This window comes from Hyaena hyaena, unplaced genomic scaffold (assembly GCF_003009895.1).
Source record: "Hyaena hyaena isolate Hyena2069 unplaced genomic scaffold, ASM300989v1 scaffold_31, whole genome shotgun sequence".
Classification (NCBI taxonomy): Eukaryota; Metazoa; Chordata; class Mammalia; order Carnivora; family Hyaenidae; genus Hyaena; species Hyaena hyaena.
The window spans coordinates 2,812,838-2,832,342 of NW_024080664.1; the positions used below are offsets into that span (position 1 = coordinate 2,812,838).

At 46.4% G+C, this 19,505-nt stretch overlaps 1 protein-coding gene across 3 annotated transcripts in view; it reads right to left on the reverse strand.

Annotated features, from left to right (window-relative positions):
* Window positions 1-19,505, reverse strand: part of UBE2F (ubiquitin conjugating enzyme E2 F (putative)) — a 56,983-nt gene that overhangs the window by 14,411 nt on the left and 23,067 nt on the right. Inside the window, exons 5-7 of one of the 3 annotated variants that reach the window (XM_039228529.1) lie at window positions 6,195-6,262; window positions 4,749-4,788; window positions 2,998-3,911 (exon numbers count right to left, since the gene is read on the reverse strand). In XM_039228529.1, coding sequence (XP_039084460.1) covers window positions 3,778-3,911; window positions 4,749-4,788; window positions 6,195-6,262 — 242 coding nt within the window. In that variant the 3' untranslated portion in view covers window positions 2,998-3,777. Of the gene's footprint in view, window positions 1-2,997; window positions 3,912-4,748; window positions 4,789-6,194; window positions 6,263-19,505 lie in introns of those variants that run through there. The other 2 variants (XR_005527759.1, XM_039228528.1) reach the window with 2 other exon arrangements.

Here is a 19,505-nt window from a genome sequence, read left to right on the forward strand (position 1 = left end):
ATGGACACTCAGGCTGCCTCCCACCCATCCCCCAGGCTGGCCTCAACCAGCTAGGGTGTCCACTCACATGCGTGGGAAAGGTCTCCCCGGACGGAGCCCGCTTAGAGGAACTGCTGGTCAGGCACACAAGGGTCGCCTTGCGAGGACACGTCATCTCACAGATATTCAAGTGTCAGCCCTTTGTCACAGGGGCGGTGTCTTCCCAGTCTATCATCTGGTATGAATTTACAGCTACGATGCTATTCTTCTATGAAGCCTCCGCAATCAGATTTTTATCTGCTACTAACCTACCAAATATTTCCCCACCCAGATGCTCTCCTACACTCTCTCTAGGCCTTTGCTGTACAAAACACTTTCCAGCACCCACCTAAATTCTTCTACTGACATGAAAATACCCCCACACCAAAAACTCCCCACGTGCTTAATTCAGGCATGCAAATGCAGCAGTCCAACGATTACAGGATTCAGGTTCAGAGTGACTTTCAACCAATTTAATAGGCTCTAATTTGCTTTCCTGCAGGCAAACTGGAAGGCCTTTGACAGAAAGTCAGCTGTGGCCTGCAGCTGGGGGCGGGCCGCACTCCGCGCTGTATCTCAGTAGTGCACACACTGAATCCCCAACTCGGCATCTGAGGAGACCCCAAGGCTGGCGCTCCCTCCCGTCTAGAGAGTCCCCGACACTTGTCACCCCGCCTAGTGTTCACCAGGTCTCCAAGTATCTGCACCTGCCCCCTCCTCCTTGTCCCTTTCCACCCTTCAGTTAGACAGGCACCTCCCGTCCCCGTCAATGGTCGTCCTCTGAGCTTCGGTCCCCAGAACAGAAAGCAGATTAGAACTATGAACCTGGATTCTGACACACACTTTCCAAACAGAAATCGCTGACTCGACCCCACCCCTAAGGAAAGACAGACAAGAAATAGCCAGCTCTGCCTGCTACTCGGCATTGCCACCCGCCCTGTCACAGGCTGAGTTTGATGTGTGACAGCCACCACACTGCAAACCAACGGGGAAAAAGATATTCTTCAGTCAGAATCCATCTGGCCAACCACAGTCAGATCCCCACCGAAGGCTTGTATTCCAGATGCATTAACAAATGACACAGAACTGGAGAAGAGTACTGGAAGAGGGGCGCCTGGGGGCTCAGTTGTAAGTTCGAGCCCCATGTCAGGCTCTGTGCTGACAGCTCAGAGCCTGGAGCTGCTTCAGATTCTGTGTCTCCCTCTCCCTCTGCCCCTCCCCAACTCGTACTCTCTCTCTCTCTCTCAAAAAATGTTAAAAACATTTTTCTTGAGTACTGGAAGAAAATGCTGATGCATTACCTTGGTGAGTCTGAAGGCCTGTTTTAAGCATTTCATAACAAGAAAAACTTGCAAAAGAAAAGTAGATTTGAGTACAGTGGCAATGCACAAAAACCTCAAACTCACAGAACCACAAAAGACAAAGGAAAAATAGAAAAATCATTACAGTACAACTAAGAAAACTAGGGTAAAAGTTTCATATAAATTCTAGCTAAGAACTCGTGTAAGAAAAACAAATATCCCAATGGAAAAAAGGGCTAATAACATAATCACAGTTCATAAAGAACATAAAAAGCTGACAAATAGGAAAAACATTTAGCATCCTAAAAACTCAAATGACAAATACCGTTTAATTCTTCCCCAAATGGCAAAAATAAAAATACTCAAAATATTCCATCTCTGTGAGAAAAAGGGAATTTCCAAGCAGTGACAGTGAGGAGGCCGCTGGCACAGCCTCTTGGTGGGGGATGGGGGTGGGGATGAACAATACTGACAAAGGGCTACAAGCCTGGTGCCCACTACTCCTCAGTCTTCATTCCACTTCCAAGGACTCCTGCCAAGGACAGGGGCGGATGTACACAAACCGTGTCTGGGACACGCAGGCCGGTACTGCTCACGCCAGGGGTCGGTGAACCACAGCCAGAGGGACCAGAGGCAGGTGGGGCCTGTTTTGCATCGGCTCTAAGTATGCTTCCTACATTTTTAAAAGATTGTTTAAAAAAAAAAAAAGCCACATACTTTGTGAAGGAAAAAAGGATACGTGGTACAGACTATCTAAGGTTCACAAAGCCTAAAATATTTACTGTTTACAGAAAGTCTGATTCATTCTGTCAAAAACTGGTCAACTAGGGCTGATGTAAAACCATGACACACCACAGTGACGTGTTCTTCCTGACCATGATGTGATTATATATTAAATGACGTGAGAACATAAACATCACGTTACAACGGTAAAAACACGTCCCCCAGCTACTGCGGCGCCATCCCATTTGCACGTACGATTATAAACTGCCCACAACAGACATCAAAGAGTTCTGGTGAGCATCTCCAGTGGAGAGGTGACATTTGACGTCTGGGTGGCCACACCTTCTCAGTTTCCTACAGAGCTTACATCACATGCAGGGAAGGAGTGGGCGTCAGTGCCCTGCGGTATCTGGTTCTCCCCTTTCCCTCTCTGGGGCAGGTCACGGCCATGTCTCTTGACTTGGTTACCTTGTCACAAACGTGTGAGGGAACGTGGTACACGGCACCCCGGGAGAAGCTGAAGAACGAAGAGCTGCGTTCCTTCCTCCTGCTTCAGCACGTGACCTCCGCCAACCAGAGCGCCATCGACACGCCACGGAAGCACCGTGGGACTTGGGGGCTGTGACACCACGCTGAAGCCCTGCTCCTCTACACACCCTGATCACCCAGGGGTCCCCACTGCCGTGTCACCGTGTCGCCGCCCTGGCTCATCCCTGTGTCTGTGCTGCCTCCTAGGACACTGGGGCTCTCAAAAGGCCAGTGTCTGGCACAGACCCGTACACATTTTAAGAGATTACTTCGGGGCGCCTAGGTGGCTCAGTTGGCTAGGCGTCCGACTTTGGCTCAGGTCATGATCTCCAGGTTCAGGAGTTTGGACCCCACATCAGTGCTGAGCCTGCCTGGGATTCTCTCTCTGCCCCTCCCCTCTCATACATGTGTGCCCACTCTCTCTCAAATTAAATAAACTTAAAAAAAAAGTTTATTTCATGTCATTAAATGAGTTCAGCCGATATCTAAGACAGAGACTCCAAGGCGGGCTTGAGGCTGTGAGGTCAAGTTCGGGGACAAGAGCACAAGAAGCTGAAGGGCACTCTGAACTTTAGCTGCAGGGGTGCTGGGCCGTTGAGGGGGCATGAGTACCAAATAGGCATTTTCTTCTTTCTTTCTTCCACAAAGAATGTTTATAAGTTTGTTCTAAAATAGTGAACTACTTTACTGATGCAAGGTGTTTCCGAATCCCAGTCCTCACAAGTGACGGTCATCACGGGAGCTGTCAGTGTCAGGGGTGGTGGACAAGTCCCTAGAAGAACACGAAGGCGCAAGAGCAAGTGGGCGCGGGGCTCAGGATGCCCTCTCAGGCTGGTGGCTCCCCATGCAAATGAGTCACAAGGGCACCCACAGTTTACTCTCCCAGTCTCCGCCCCAAGTGCCGGGAGCCCACGCATTTCCACACGTGGGCTTCCTCTTCTGCACGCAGGTTGGGGCGGGCAGCGCGCCCCCCGAGGGACAAGTGCGCATGTGGTGGGCAGTGGAAATGCGCTGTACGACGCCGCACCAGACCTGCTTCCGGGAGCCACCAGTCTGGCGGAAAGAGACACCGAGGAGCTGGCTAAGCAAGGTTGATACAAAACCACAGGCACAATACCTCTGGACCAGTCGAGCACGAGTTCCTGGGGACAGTGTCCCCGCTGCCCCCACCCTGTTCTCGGCCTAGCGGGAAGACCGCTGCGCCGCCTCAGCCTGGACGAGCAGAGGGAACAGGCAGAGGGGCCGCAGGGCTGCGGTGGGGAGAGGTGCTGGCAGCCGCCGGGCCTGGGTCCCCCCAGAGAGGCCCCTCCGTGCCCTTGCTTGAGGACACTGCTTTCATTCCTGATGAAATCAACGCAGCCAATCATTCAGAAATTTCCCAAAGGAGATAGAAACTAAACATAAAAATGTAAAATCATCATAAATCACTAATTAACATAATATGTCCTCGAGGCCCAGTGGGTTTCTATCTTGTTTATTCCATGTCCCACGCTCTCTGTTTCTGGAAGAAGTCACGCAGGGATAGGACACCATGACCAACATCTTCTCACTACAAGTGGCCACCGGTCTGGCAAGAAGGGCCCCGGTCAGGGAGCTGGGCAGCCCCGGACTGGAATCCGCTTCAGCAGCTGGGCCGTTCGTTCTGGCCAAGCTGATGAGGGAAGTTCCTAACTGTACCCTTCTGGGCCCCAGCTTCCTAACGTGTGAACGTGAGCGACTTAACGTCCCCTGGGGACCTCCCAGAGAGTACACAAGCGAGTGAGGGCACCTGGCGTGGGAAAGATCTCAACAAGAATCGGTTCCTTCCTCGGCATCGTCTCACGCTCTGCGCTCTTCCGACGCGGACTCTCTGTGCTCAGTGGTGCTCTCGGACCCGTGCAGTGGGTGGGTCTGATTCCACAAGGCTTGTTCCACCGGCTACCAGCTCATGCTCAACCCCTCCCTGAGCCATCCCCCTCCTCACACTCACTGCCTCTCTGGAGGGACTGTCGCCGACTTAACCACCCTTTAACTGAACATTCTTTGGATGAGGAATCCTGGGGGACAGAGGACGTCGAGATAATTAAGAAGTCTGTAATTTTAAGTACTATATGCCTGGCTGTTTCCAGAAAACATCAAAATAGACCCTGGAATTCTAACCATCTGTACGGAAACCAAGCCTCTCCGGCTGCGTCTCACCTGAGGGAGTGCGGCGTTCTGTGGGGCCAGACTCCTCAGTCTGTGGTTAGGGAAATACGGAAAGTCAGTAGGTAGCTGGATGGATAGACAAAGACCTGAAATGCATATTTTCGTGTCTTTGCTGAAAAATTAATTTTTTCCCCTTGATTACCAACTCTACCCCAACCTCATAAGCTACATTCAAAAATAAATTTTAATGGAGTTGCCCCGTAAAGACCCAATTCCATTGATAAAGGTTTGGCTTCAAACATAAAAGTGGGACAGCCACTCAACTGTGCACCCCCCTGGTGGGGCGAGGGCCCAGGGCAGGGGAGGCTAATTCCATCTGTCAGACAGCGGGGAGTCACTGCAGGTAAAGTACCAGGACACAGGGGGTCCCCAGGACCCACAGCCTCAGGTTAACAAGTGGCTTAATTTTACTAGTGGATTTTCCTTTCCTGTCTGACAGGCCTGGAGGGCTGGGGAACATCAGGGGATGTTTACATACGGATATACATACAAAACTGTGGCGCTGTTCCCAACTGTCACGTGTTTCTCAGGCCACAGTGAAAGTGCCCAATGACCCTCAAACCTGACTTTCTCACTCCTCCTCACCACTTCCCAACCCTGATTCTTCCTTCAAGTTGACTTGGTCAGTCCGCCACATAGAGGCCACTAGTTCTCACTCTGTACCTGTTGACACAGTTCCATAGATTTCGACGTCACCTAAACCACCCTCCCCTGGTTATGGGTCAATCCAAGTCATGACAAGTCCAATCTATTTCTCCTTAACAGCCCAAATGGTCCGACCCCTCTCCCAAAGTAATCCTCTCCTTTCCTTCTCTTAACTCCCATAAATTAGTTTCCTGCCCCTGCTACTTACTGCTTTTATCACCTTAGGATAATCTTCTACTTTGTCTCACCTTCCTAACTGGAAGGTTCCTTTAAAGCAAAGACAGAATGTGATAGTACTTGGTATAAGTATTACCTGAGGTAGGTCTTTGAGAGATGAACATGCAGCTATGGGTATAAATTAGAGTTTAAAACTACAAGTCATTCCTCTTTTCTAAAATTGTCAAGTACATGTTTTCTACACTTGGGGGATTTTGGTGTCATACCATAAACAAAACTACGGTTTTAAGTAAAATGTCTCCCTCTTCAGTGCTAGAGTGTAGCAGGTAAGATTTACAGAAGCCACACAGGCAGCGCCCAGGAAGATTCCAGCCGGGGCAGAGCTGCAGCCCCCGTGCAGGCTGCCCGGCACACAGTACTCACAAGTACTTGCTGAGAAATAACTGTCCCTCCTGAGGCTCTCACTACTGCTGACGAATAGCATTAATCAGAAACATCGGCATTTTGTACTCGGTCCCAGGACTAGGGGGATCTGATGCAGAGGGGGTGCCGGGCCCCGGGACGGCCACCCAGCCACGCGAAGGGGAAACAATGGCTTAAACGCGGGCTACTCACCACCATGTTGTACGCGTCAGGAACTTCAGTTTCAAACTGAAATTTTCCACCCTGGTAGTAACCCTCATCTATCAAAAACACAAAACAAAACAAAACAAATCCTTTATAAATAAAAAAAAAAAAGTTAACAGAAAGCAAACGCTACGTTAGGATACAGTAAGTGCAGAGAATGAAGAGTTTCACCACAGGACCGCAGGGCTCCTTCATCACCCCACCCAATCCTGCCCCTGCCCTGACGATGAGCCCAAGCCGGCTCCCCACGCCTGCCTGCTGTCCGTCTCCTCACCGACCACGGGCGCTACGGGGAGGCGCCGGCATCCCTCCGGGAGGACTGGCTCCGCTTCCTCAGTCTCCCACAGCCCGCCCGCGGAGCCCTGCTCTCGCCGCGGCCCCACCCCACTCCCATCCCAGCACCCGCGTGCCCCCTTCAAGCACATCTCATGACAGCTAAGCACCCCGTGTAAGCAGCAGGGTCACTGTTTGCTGCTGGCCACCCCATGAGAGTGTCAGGTCCGAGTGGGTGCCCCAGGCCCTGGGGACAGGCAGGGAACCACACGGACAGAGTCCCTGCCCCAGCCAGCGTGCACAGTCAACACCTGCGAGCTGGCTGGCTGTGTGCCTGGTGCAGCCTCTGACAGAGCGGGCCTCCTGGAACGGGGCTAGAAGGCGCTGGTGGGCATGCAGGAGGATGTCTGGAGTCAGGGCGGCAGCGGGTCACGGACCCCACAGCACAGCCCCAACTGAGCCAGCCGCCGCTCTGCCTCTTCAGAGTCCGCCCACCCCAGGCAAGCCTGGCTGGCAGGTGAACTGTAAGCGCTACCAGTGCGGCCGCCGGCAGAGGGCGCTCCAACCTGAGCCCGCACCCGGAGAATTCAGGGACTCTGGGCTTCACAATTTCATAAAATCAACCCCATCTTCAATACGCAAGTTCAACTCCCCCCCAAATATGTATCATTGTGAACAAATCAGCAATACCACATCTTACCACTTCCCTCAGCTGTTTACATAAAATGAACATTTAACACAAAGTTGTTAGTGTCAAATAGATCATTACTACATCATTTTTCTGAGATTGTGTCAACATTTACGATTCCTTACATTTTCATTCTTTGCCAGTGTGACAGAAGAGAAAGACCGCATTTCTGTTTTACATTCACCTGAAAAGCAGTGCAGCTCAAATTTATTTCATATCATGGGTCGATATTAAAGAACCGAATGACTGATGTTCTTTAATTTAACTGTCCCTTTATCACCAAAGTAGTCATCTTGTAACTACCAGCATAAAAAAGCTCTTAGGAAGATTAACCTTTGCCTTTTGTGGTTGTTACAGTGTTTCTTAGTCTGCTGTTTGTCTTTGACTTTGTGGTTCAACTAGTTCTCACTCTGAAGCCAGTCTTTCTGCGTCTGTCTTTGGCCCTGTGCTTACGAAGCTCTTGCCCAACCCGGATGACTTTCTCTACTTTCTCACAGCATCTTAGGGTTTCACATACTTCGCAGCCCACTTGTTGTGTGAATGAGGCGGCATTTATTTCCTCACTGCTGGCCTCGCCCATCACATGGCCTGGATTATTCTCTGCTTCCCCACTCACCTGGTACGGCTGTGTCTAGCCCTCATCAGCACACCCGGATCAGCACCGAGAGTCTTTGGGAGCCTTTTTTTGGGGGAAAAATTTTACCTCCAGATAGAAGAACTTTCCAAACAAGGGGCATCCCAGGTGTGAGGTCATGAGAGCACAGCCGTGGCCGCGAGAGGCTCTGTGGCTGCGAGGCCCATTGTCGCATCGGCACCGTGAGTGCTGTGGCACCAGCGTCCGGTGCAGTGCTGCGCCTGCTCTCACCTCTTCTCGCTCCTCCAGCCACTGCATCCGGCCACACTGTGGTTTTTCTCTCCTGGGCCTTCCATTTCACTATTACACAGTTTCAACAATGCTGCCAACCAGTTGCAAAGAAACTATTATCTGATCTAATGGGGTTTGGATTTTACCACACTCCTTTTCCTAGTCAGGCTGTCATTTAATAATTATTAGAATTACATCATCTCTGAACTCAGTGAAGATAGAGAACAAACAGAGAGTTCTAGTTTTTATTCTGTTTCATGAATTACATCTCTTTCAGGAGAACGACCCGCTTCTGGGCCAGGGCTCTTTATTTCCTCTTCCAAGGTACACACACAGCTTTTGGACCCGACCCACTCTATTTACTATTGAATTCGCCTAGAAATGCCAAATTCCATTTAGAAAGCAGCTAGGGAGCAAGCAGACTGTACTGAGAGGAAACTTAAGAGCATCCCTTACTTCCTGTGATTTTCTCAGCGAAAGCCCCAGTGAAGAGTTCTTGGTGACCCACCTCCTGGGTCTGGCACCCAAGCTGGCACTTTGTAGGGTGGAGATGGAAAAAGGTCCACGCAACTCGGGAGCCAGCAGGCAGAGGATTAATTTACAGTGCCCGTAACCCAGTGCGCACCACATCCAGGCCTGGGACAGGCTCACTACGTCACTGTGTACGGCTGCTGCGGCTGGAAACTTCCTGCTTCTCAGATAACTGGGCGTTCAAGTACAACAGTGAAACGCAGTAGGAAAGTTCCTGGTATCCAGCTGTCACTGGGCCAGCCTATCCCCACCCCCCAGGGTTACAAGAAGAGGAACCATCCTTCCCTCCTGTTTTACCCTGGAGCCCACTCCCTCCTGCCTTCCAGAAGGAAGGAACCATATGCCACTGACTGTCAGCCGGGTTAGGGGTATTCCTGGGAGGAGAGACTGGCCAAGGGGTGTGTAGGCACAAACAGCTCCAGGAGAATCCACTTCTAGATGGCCAGTGTCCAGGTACATTCTTCCCTAAAAGAAGGTTGCCTGATAGCCTCACGAGGTCAGACTCCTACCAACTGCGCCTTCCCTCTCCCTTCTCATAGCTGTTCCCACTGGGAGCAGAAGGTTGACTTCTCAGCTCTCCTCTTAACCACGATGCACTGCCCCAAGGCACAAACATCCCAGAGACAAAGGTCACAGGAAGGCCCCCTGAATGGAGCCCCACAGCAGGGCTGTGCTTTCCCTATCCAACACCCAGTTCTGTTAAGGGCTAAGTATGGTGTTATAAATAAGACATCCCAGTTCATATTGGAATATCTTGGATTCAGACACCTCATGGAGACTGATGGCAGCAATGATTAAAATTTCACTTAGTGGCTTCGGGGCGCCTGGGTGGCTTAGTCGGTTAGGCACCCAACTTTGGCACAGGTCATAACCTCACACGGTTCAGGAGTTCGAGCCCCGCGTTGGGGTCTGTGCTGACAGCTTGGAGCCTGGAGCCTGCTTCACATTCTGTGCCTCCCTCTCTCCTTCTCTCCCGCTTGCCCTCTGTCTTGCTCTCAAAAATAAATAAAAACAAAAAAAATTGTAGACTTCATTTATTGACTTCAATCCCTAGACGACTGTAGAAGAACACATTATCACTGTGAGAAGCAAGCATACAGGGAGCCCATAAACCACAGGCATGGCACCTTCTGCCCAGGTGACTGGATCCAAGCCGCACCTAACTGCTAGGAATGAAACTCGGAAGTGAGGTGCCTGATGGCACATCTTAGAAGTAAGACTTCTCCCAAGAGAGAGGGAGTCTGGCCTCTGACTGGGCTGACAGTGAACTGGGTCTACCTACTAAAGCATTGGATAGAGATTTCTTATTAACGGAATGAGCTAAATCTGCAGCTTCCAGCTTTTGAGGAAATATAAAGCATTACATTTTTATATTGGAGAGGATATGACAAAATCAATAATATCTCAAAGTTCTCAACTCTTCCTGAGAATTTCAGATAAAACAAGATGCTTCCAAGTGGAGGCAGGTACGGTTACCGGTCAGCTGACGGGTCTTGGGAAAGTGGTCTTGGTGAAACTGTAAGGCTCAGGGGCTCTGCTGACTGATGCACAAAGCATTTTCCAAGTCAGGTGGGTTCCAATTCTCTGCTTTCAACAAAACGGATGAAGGAGCCTAATCTAAGTCATCAGAAAGATCAAGAAAATACATGGTTTTGGGACTCTAACTCTGAAGCCCAAGGACGGAACGTCATTGTTGTGACGAAACACCTTCCGGCCTGTCTGCACAGGCAGCCTTCAGTGTCTACATCTAGAAAAACAAAATGAAGGATGAGAACTGGCGCTCCTTTCCTCTAGCATAAAGGAACGGTCATTTACAAATTCATCAACCAAATCAGAGAAAAATGCTAACGGTAACCCCATCACTCTGAGATCCATTTCAGAGGAAATGCTATTTTACGTGTGATAACCATCAAAACTCACAGCATACTGTTCACTATCCACTCAACAAATACCTGATGAGTGCGCCCGATGTGCCAGGCCTTGTTCTGGGCACTGGTGACACATCCGCAAGAGTCCTCCCTGTCCGTACAAGCTCACATTCTGGTGGAAGAGAGACAACAAATAGGGAAACCATATACTATAAGGTTAAAGAGCCAAGGGAGTAGGAGGTGAAACTTTAAATAGGGTGGTCGGAGAGCACAAAGGCCTAAAAAGGAGGCCACTGGGGTCAAGAACACTCTGGGTGGGGGAGCCGCGTAAAGCCCATGAAAAGGGGAGATATGCTCAGAGAACGCTCCAGCGGCCAGAGGAGAGGCAGAGGATGAAGGGGCTGGGGCCGGAGAGGCCACTGTGAGTGCTGGCTGTTCTGCAGAGCGAGCCTGGAAGCCGGGAGAGGGGTCCGAGCAGAGGGCCAGGCGGCAGGCCCTCTGGAGGCGATAGCCCCGGTGAGAGACCATGGTGGTTAGGACCATGGAAACACTCCCATGGGAGCACCACCAGGATCTGCTGACAGACGAGGGTGAGGAGTGGTGAAGAGAGGAGCCAAAGAAGAGCTGAGGTCTTTGACCCTGCAATGCAAAGGGCAGAGTTGCCATCGGGAAGATAAAAAGGCCGCAAGGGGCACCACTGCACCAAGTTCAACATCGGACGTGTTGATCTGAGATTTCCTGTCAACTTCGAATGGAGGCGGGATCGGCAGCAGACAGTTCTGGAGCGTGGGAGGGACGGGGCTGGATGAGGGCAGTGTAGGAGCCGTTCAGCGTATGGAAGCGCTCACATTTCATGAACCGACTATGAAGGTGCAAGGACAGGACAAAGCGTTCAGGGCCCCCAACCTAGAGGGGTCCGGGAGAGGAGCCGGAGGTGTAGCCAGCACCGAGGAGGGAAAGCAAGAGCCAGCGGTTGGTAAAAACAATGACTAACAACCGTTCAAAACAAAGTGCTTAAGATCAAAGAGTCTTCTAGTTAGAAAAACCTTTAAAATAATTTATATATATTTACAGACTAGTAGGACAGGGTAACAAAAATCGCAGAAAAATGTTTACATTAGGATATAATTCTATAGGATGAGTGGAATAAACATATAAGTGCCAGGAGAAAAGGCAGCAATGAGCATTTTCCAACCACTGAACTAGAGCTTATTCATATTTCTACAAAAATGCATGACGGTGGGCGTATCCATGCTATTTAGATTCTACTGGAAACATTTTAAAGAGCAATATAATACTTTTATCTTTAAATGTCAATATTTACAACACACTGGAAATTATGTAAATTTTAAACTTAAAAATCAGGAAAAACAGCATCCTTGCCAAGATGAGCTTGTAGACTGGGGTCAGCAAACTTTTTCTGTAAAAAGTAAGGGCACTTCAGGCTTCGGGACACAGGTCTCTGTTGCATATCCTGTTTTCTCGGTATTTTCACAGCCCTTCAAAACTGTGAAAGTCACTCTGAGCTGGAGGGCCACATAAAAACTGGCCCAGGGAGGCATCTGGGACCCCCTCAGGGACAGTGCCTAGTGTGCGCATGTCAGGACGGAAGTTCGTAAAGACAAAGCCGTGGTCTAGCTGGGTGACACAGTACACACAAAGCCGGCTCACCTAAGAAAGGAGGCAGTATGGATCAACTGCTCAGGGGGCCCTGGGAAATGTGCTGTTAGGAACCGTCTCACAATCAGGATGATAACCACCATGACCTTGAGCACATTGCCATGTGGAGCATGCACACACGTGGTCACCCAGGCTCATGCATGTATTCGCTCACTCTGCCACCACTGTGCGGTGGGATGGGCACGGCACCAACCGCTTCAGAGAAGAAACTGAGGCACGTGAGCTAAGTGACTGCCCTAGCCAGAGCCCCACAGAGCCATGTCCCACCAGGCTGTCTCCCTGGTCTGAGGGAAGGCGGAGGCGGGGAAGACGAAGAGGCAGTGTCCGTGAGGAAGCTGGGCTGGGAGCAGGGTCGCAGGCAGGACTGCACAAGCCCGCTTTGGGGCCAAGCCAGGGAGGCGGGCGGGTACTTGGCGGTGACATGGGGTTAGGAGCCAACCGGGAGCCGCAGAAGACAAACACTTAGCTGTTTAAGAAAAGTGAGCACCTTGTGACCCGATGGAGGCCTAAGTGACATGCATGCAGACGTAATATACGTGTAAGAGAGATTACTATAGATCACTAGAGTCCCGGGAAGGAGTTATAGAAAAAATATTTAAAGAAATGTTGGTGAAATTATTTTGGTGTAGGTTTGATAAAAACCAAAGTCACAGATCCAGAAAGCTCAACAAGCCCAGGTGAGGTCAATAATCACGTCAAAGCACACCACAGGCAGGCTGCTAAAAACGTGATAAAGAAACGTCTTAAAAGCAACCAGAGACGAAGATGCACATGTAAAGCAGAACTACTAATGAGCACTAACTACTTATAAGAAGGAATACAGGTCAGGAGGCAGCAGAATGCTGAACTCGTCACCAGGGGGGCTGCACTACAGACAAGTCCAAGGGTGTCTTCAGGCAGGAGGAAAGTAACAGATGGAAATTCAGACCTACAAGGGAAGACGCTGGGAAACAGACAAAACAGACTGTCTAATGCTGGGTCACAGCGTACGTAAAGAAGACAGAAGAACTGTAAAAGGACAGCTGGGTGGGGAAATGGAAATATCCTATTTGTCTAAGTCTCCACCTTAAGAACAGGAAAAAAAAATTAAACTGAAAACAAGCTGAAGGAAGGTAATAAAGATAGATCAGAAAACAAAAAAATATTAGAGGAAAATCAATGAACCCAAAAGCTGGTTTTTGCAGAAACTGATAAAATTGATAATCCTCTAGCTAACCTGATCAAGAAAAAAATAAAACACATTTTCTTTTTTTTAAAATGCTTTATTTATTTCTGAGAGAGAGAGAGAGAGAGAGAGAGAGAGAGAGTGTGTTAGCAGGGGAAGGGCAGAGAGAGAGGGAGACACAGAATCTGAAGCAGGCTCCAGTCTCCGAGCTGTCAGCACAGAGCCTGACACGGGGCTCGAACCCACGAACCGTGAGATCATGACCTGAGCCAAAGTCGGACGCTTAACTGACTAAGCCACCCAGGCGCCCCAAGAAAACACATTTTCAGTAACAGGAATTAAAGAAGACTCAACAGAACTTTATAAGACAAGTTATTAAGAACAACATTATATCACTAAACTTGAAAATGTAGATGACCTTAAGAAAGACACAAATGACCAAAGCTCACTCCAGAATTGATAACCAAAATAGCCCTCTCTCTACTAGAGAAAATGCTTTCATACTTAAAATGTTACCACAAAAACAAAACACAACATTCCAGAGCTAGGTGGCTTCCCTGGTGAATTCTACCACTGAGTACAGAACTGATACTAACTCTTCATCCACGGTTCCAGGAAACAGAAGAAGGGAGCACTTCCCCCTTCACTCTGGGGGGACTGCGAGGGAGGGAAAACCAGATCCTTCTTTTGCCCCACATAAAAATCAGTCACAGACCAAACTGTGGAACGTAAAACTAAAACCTGCTTGAAAAAAAAAAAAGGAGATCTTTGTATTTCTTAGATCTCTAGGACACAGAAAGCACAGCTATTTGTACTGGTTTGTGTTGTTAGAATTCATCACCACAGCTTGATGGCTTAAACAACACAAATTTACTCTTCTGTAGATCAGAAGCCCAAAACAGGTGGCGTGGGGCTACAATCAGAACAAGCAGGGCTGCGTTCCTTTCTGGTGGCTCTTCCCCCAGCTTCAAGTTCAGTGACGGCCAATGGATATGATTAATACACCCAACCAGAGATGAATCTCGAAAGTACTGTGCTAAGTGAAAGAAGTCAAGGACAAAATGCTACATACTGTTTTGGTCCATTTACGTGGCATTCTGGAAAAGGCACAACGACAAGGACAATGACCGCCAGAGGCTGGGGGACCTTTCTGAGCTGATGGAAACATTCTGTATCTTGATTGTACTGATGGTTACACACTGTTTGTCAAAAGCAGAGAACACCCCAGGATAGTGAACAGTCTGTCAATTAGATCTCACTAAACATTTCTGAATAAGATAAAGAAAAAGCCTAAGCCACATAAAAGGCACTAACAGGTGGGTCAGGAAACCAAGAGTGCTGGCAATTTTTACAATGCCAAAAAGCTCAACATCTCAACAGCTTTTCACCCCAGGAAACCTGAGCCTCCCAGGAAAGAAATGTGCCTCGGACTTATGTGAGAGGCAGGGGGCATAAGCTGTGTAAGGAGAGTGGGATAGGCAAAGAGCTAGACAAGTCACTTACTCAATGTGAAGGTAAGCAAAGCAGCATCATGTCCACAGAGCTCTTGGAAGGAGCCAGGAAAAGAGCAGTGCATGTTTTCCTAACAAAGGTTAGCTGATGCCAGGGCAGGAAACTAATAGTGCTAAGAGTTCACATCACACGTGTATTACATATAAAGAGAATTTCTAGGGTCTTTGGAAAGAAAAGACTTCACTAGGAAAAAAGTCTGTTCCTCTTCAAATTTATCCACTCGTAATGGTTATCTCCATATTAAAATTAAAAATCAATCTAGAAAGAACCAGCAAGAGTTCTGGGTCTGAAACCCTGACACAGTAGCCGTCGTGACCACCACCTACAGTTCTGTAAGGCTGCAGGGTAGATCAAACCCAAGGCTTGCATCAGTGCTGTGCTCCACACCCATCTTTTTAAATCTCCATGATTAAATGTTCCCAAATGTTGATGAGTGGAAACAAACCTGTGTTTCAGGCTCACCAACCATACTTCTTTATTCAGAAATTGGGATCTTACTTTATTTCACATTTAGAAACTTTCCTTTCTGTAAATCCAAAGCTCTGAAACAAAGCTAAGAGTGCATCACTAACATTAATATGGATAATAGATGAATCAATTAAAATTTTATGACTTAACATGAGCTACACTTTACTGTCATGTACCATTTAAGGAGTTTTTAGAAGTTTAATGTTCAAATTAAGTAAACACGAATCTAACAATTAATACATTTAGAAACAGATTTAGGTGAACATATACATTAATACACAAGATTTACAGTGCAGCTATAGAATTCCCTAATCAGAATTTTTACATATGTAACACTAATATAAAAAGGTGTTATTAACTGTTAAACCCCCCATATCTAATAAAGAACTTATAACCAATTATAGAAACCTTACAACTCGGTAATAATAGGACAAGCAACCCAATTTATAAATGAGAAAAATATCTGAGTAGACATTTCAACAAAGAAGGTACACAAATAGCAAACAGGCACAGGAAGAGATGCTCAACACCATGAGTCATTACAGAAATGCAAATAAAGGTCACAACGAGATGCATATCTGCCAACATGGCTGAAACTGAAAAGACTGACAAGCTGTCGGCAAGAACGTGAGGGAACTAGAATTCTCTTTCGCTGCTAGCAGGGCTGCAAAATAGTCCTTACACTTTGGAAAACAGGATAGCAGTGTCTCATAAAGTAAATGTACTCTTATCAATTCCACTGCCAGGAGAAGCAAAACCATGCTGGCAAACAAATACCTGCATGCGAAGGGTTCACAGCAGCTTCATGCATAAAGGCTCCAACATGGAAACAACATGTAGGTTTATCAATGGGTAAACAGATAAACTGGTATACACTCACAGGGCAGAATACAACTCATCAAAAACAGAGACAATATTGATTAATCCAACAACATGGCTGAAACTCAAAAGTATTATGCTAAGAATGTAACTTACACCTCAACCAACAGTTCTTTAAAAAGTTTTTTTAATAAATGATCCAAGTTTCTACCTTAAGAAGGCAGAAAAAAAAAGCAAATTAAATTCACTATAAAAGGAAGGAAATAATAAAGAGGAGAAATCAATGAAATGGACAAACAACTGAGAAAAACAAAAATGAGTTATTTGCAAAGATCAACTGGATAAACCTCAAACTAATATGATCAAGAAAAAAAAAAAAGACCGAAATTACCAGTATCAGGAATGAAAGCAGGGACATCAGTACAGATCTTACATACAATAGTAGAATAAGAGAATATTCTGAACAACTTTTAGATCAATAATTCTACAATTTAGGTGAAACAGACAAATTCCTTGGAAGAAAAAATTACCAAAGCTGACTTAAGATTAGATGAATAACTCTGTGTCTATATTAATTCAAAAGTAAAAACTTTCCAGAAAGAAAACTCTAGGTCCAGACTACTTAAATGGTGAATTCTGTCAAATATTTAAGGAATAAATAATACCAATCCTATGCAAATTCTCAGAAAACAAGACGGAACACTTCTTCCATTTATTCTACTAGGCTAGCATTGCTGATGCCAAACCCAGACCAAAAAGATCACAAAAGAAAAACACAAACCAACATTCCTCATGAATATTGACATAAAATTCTTTATCAAAATATTTACAAATTTAATCCAGCAATGTAAAAAACAAACAACCAACAGATAATGTACCACGACCAAGTGAGGTTTATCACAGGAATATAAGGTTAGTTTAACATTAAAAAATCATTAAGTGGAATTTACCATATTTACAAAATAAAGGAAAAAATCATATGATCATCTCAATTGATGCAGAAAAAGCATTAGAAAGAATTCAACATACATGATAAAAACTCTCAACAGACAGGAAAAAAAGGAACTCTTCAACATGATAAAGGACATTTAAAAAAAAAAAAACCCTACAGATTAACTTCATATTCAATGAATAAGGAGCACTTTCCCCTAGGATCCAGAACAAGGCGAAGACATATGCTGTCACTACCTCTTTCAACACTGTACTGGAGGTTACAGTAAGTGCAGTAAGAAAAAGAAATTGAGGCCATACATACTCGTAAAAAAAGAAGTAAAAATGTCTTTCTCATAGATGCAATGATCATGGATGTAAAAATCCTAAGAATATATTAAGAAGCTACTGGAATTCAATCAGTGAATTTAGCAAGATAACAGGACACAGGATCAATATGTTAAAAAATCATCTGTATTTTCATATAACTAGTAACAAGTAAAATGGAAATTTAAAAAATTCCATTTACAACATCTCAAAAAAACATGAAATACTTGGTATTATATTTAGCAAAGTATTTACAACCCTTATACACTGGAAATTACCAAATACTACTGAGAGAAAGCAAAGCAGATTTATATGGACTATGCTCATGCATTGGAAGACTCAATACTGTTATGATGTCATTTCTTGCAAAACTGATCTATGAAATCAACATCACCTCAATCAAACTCCCAGGACTGGGGAACTGCAAATTAAAAGCACAGCGAGATACTATTCATACCCAAATACTGATAAGTATACAGAACTTCTCAGTCATTGCTGGTCAGTATACAGTACAACTTCTTCAGAAAATTCTTAAAAAGTTGAGTACACATATAAAATTCTATTTATATGAAATTCAAGAACTGACAAAAGTCATTTATGGTAACAGAAACCAGAAAGGAATTTTGTGTGGGTAGCCAGGGGCAAGGATTGACTGCAAAGGCAGAAGAGGATTTTGGAAATGCTGGAAGTATCTTTACTAGGCCGGTAGTTACACAGCTATATACATTTTTTCAAAACTTATTACACTAAACAGTCCAAACTAGTACATTTTATTGTTTGTAATTTTATACCTCAGTAAAATTTATTTAAAAAGTAAAAACTGGGGCGCCTGGCTGGTTCAGTCGGTTAAGTGTCCAACTCTTGGTTTTGGCCCAGGTTACGATCTCACAGTTGGTGACTTTGAGCCCCACTGGGCTCTGTGCTGACAGTGAAGCCTGCTTGGGGTTCTCTCTCTCTCTCTCTCTCTCTCTCTCTCTCTCTCTGTCCCTCCCAAACTCTCTCTCAAAATAAATAAACTTAAAAAAAAAGTAAAAACTAAAAAAATTGTTATTTAAGTCCCTGCTCCCCCCTGCCTAGAAGTGCCACGTCACAGCGGGGCAGGCAGGCCGAGGGGACCCTGCAAGGCAGCGGGGCAACTACAACCGGGCCCAGGTTTTCAGACTGTGCCTCCAACCTCACAGAGGCCGCCGGGGGCGTTTCAGCAAGTCTCTAGTGTCCGCTTTGTCCCGTCTCACTTTGCTTACTAGTAGGTTTTCTTATTCTGTGAGGTGACGGAGACCTTTCTCCCCCTTAAATTCAGTTCTCCTCTATGACCAAAATACATTCCCACGTCTCCTCTGAAGAGTACAATTACCCAAGAATGCGGGACGTTCTAAAAACAAAGCTACGAAAATGTTAGCATGTAAGAGCAGGGACTTCCTCGCCAGGAGCAGATGAAAAAGAGCCTGGAGCTTCAGATGCAGGTGCAGTTCCCCTCCCCCTTACTGCGCTGTCAGGCTACTGGCTGCCAAGGAGCCAGGTTCAAGACCATGTGCTTCATACACGGTTAGATCTCTGCATGTTTCTCTTTGTAACAAAGGGCAGGAAGCACAGCAGCTTTCGGACTCACTCACATCACAGAACAAGGGCAGGCAGACAGCGTCTGGAGGGCCCACTGAGCAGACAGCTCAGTGTGACAGCTGTGTCCCGGATGTACACTTATTGCAAACGTAAGGAGTCACAGGCCCCAGAACACAAGTTACTCGTGAATCTGATGGAAGACTGAATACCAAACTGTAACAACTGTAACTGTGCTCTACTTTCAAGAACAGTTAAGAATATAAAAGATGGTGTCGTGTACATAATCTCAATAATCATAACATCCATGTGATGCCGTTAAAGATGCAGTTAAAAAAAGACAAAGAAAAGAGATGAAGAAGGGCACTACATAATAATTACAGGGTCCATCCATCAGGAAGAACTAACAATCATAAATGTCTACGCACCAAATATGGGAGCACCTAAATATCTAAAACAATTAATCACAAACAGAAACAAGCTTATAGATAAGAATGTGCTAATAGCAGGGGACTTTAATACTCCGCTTACAGCAATGGATAGGTCAACCAGACAGAAAATCACTAAAGAAATAATGGACTTGAAAGACACATTGGACCAGATGGATCTGACGGAT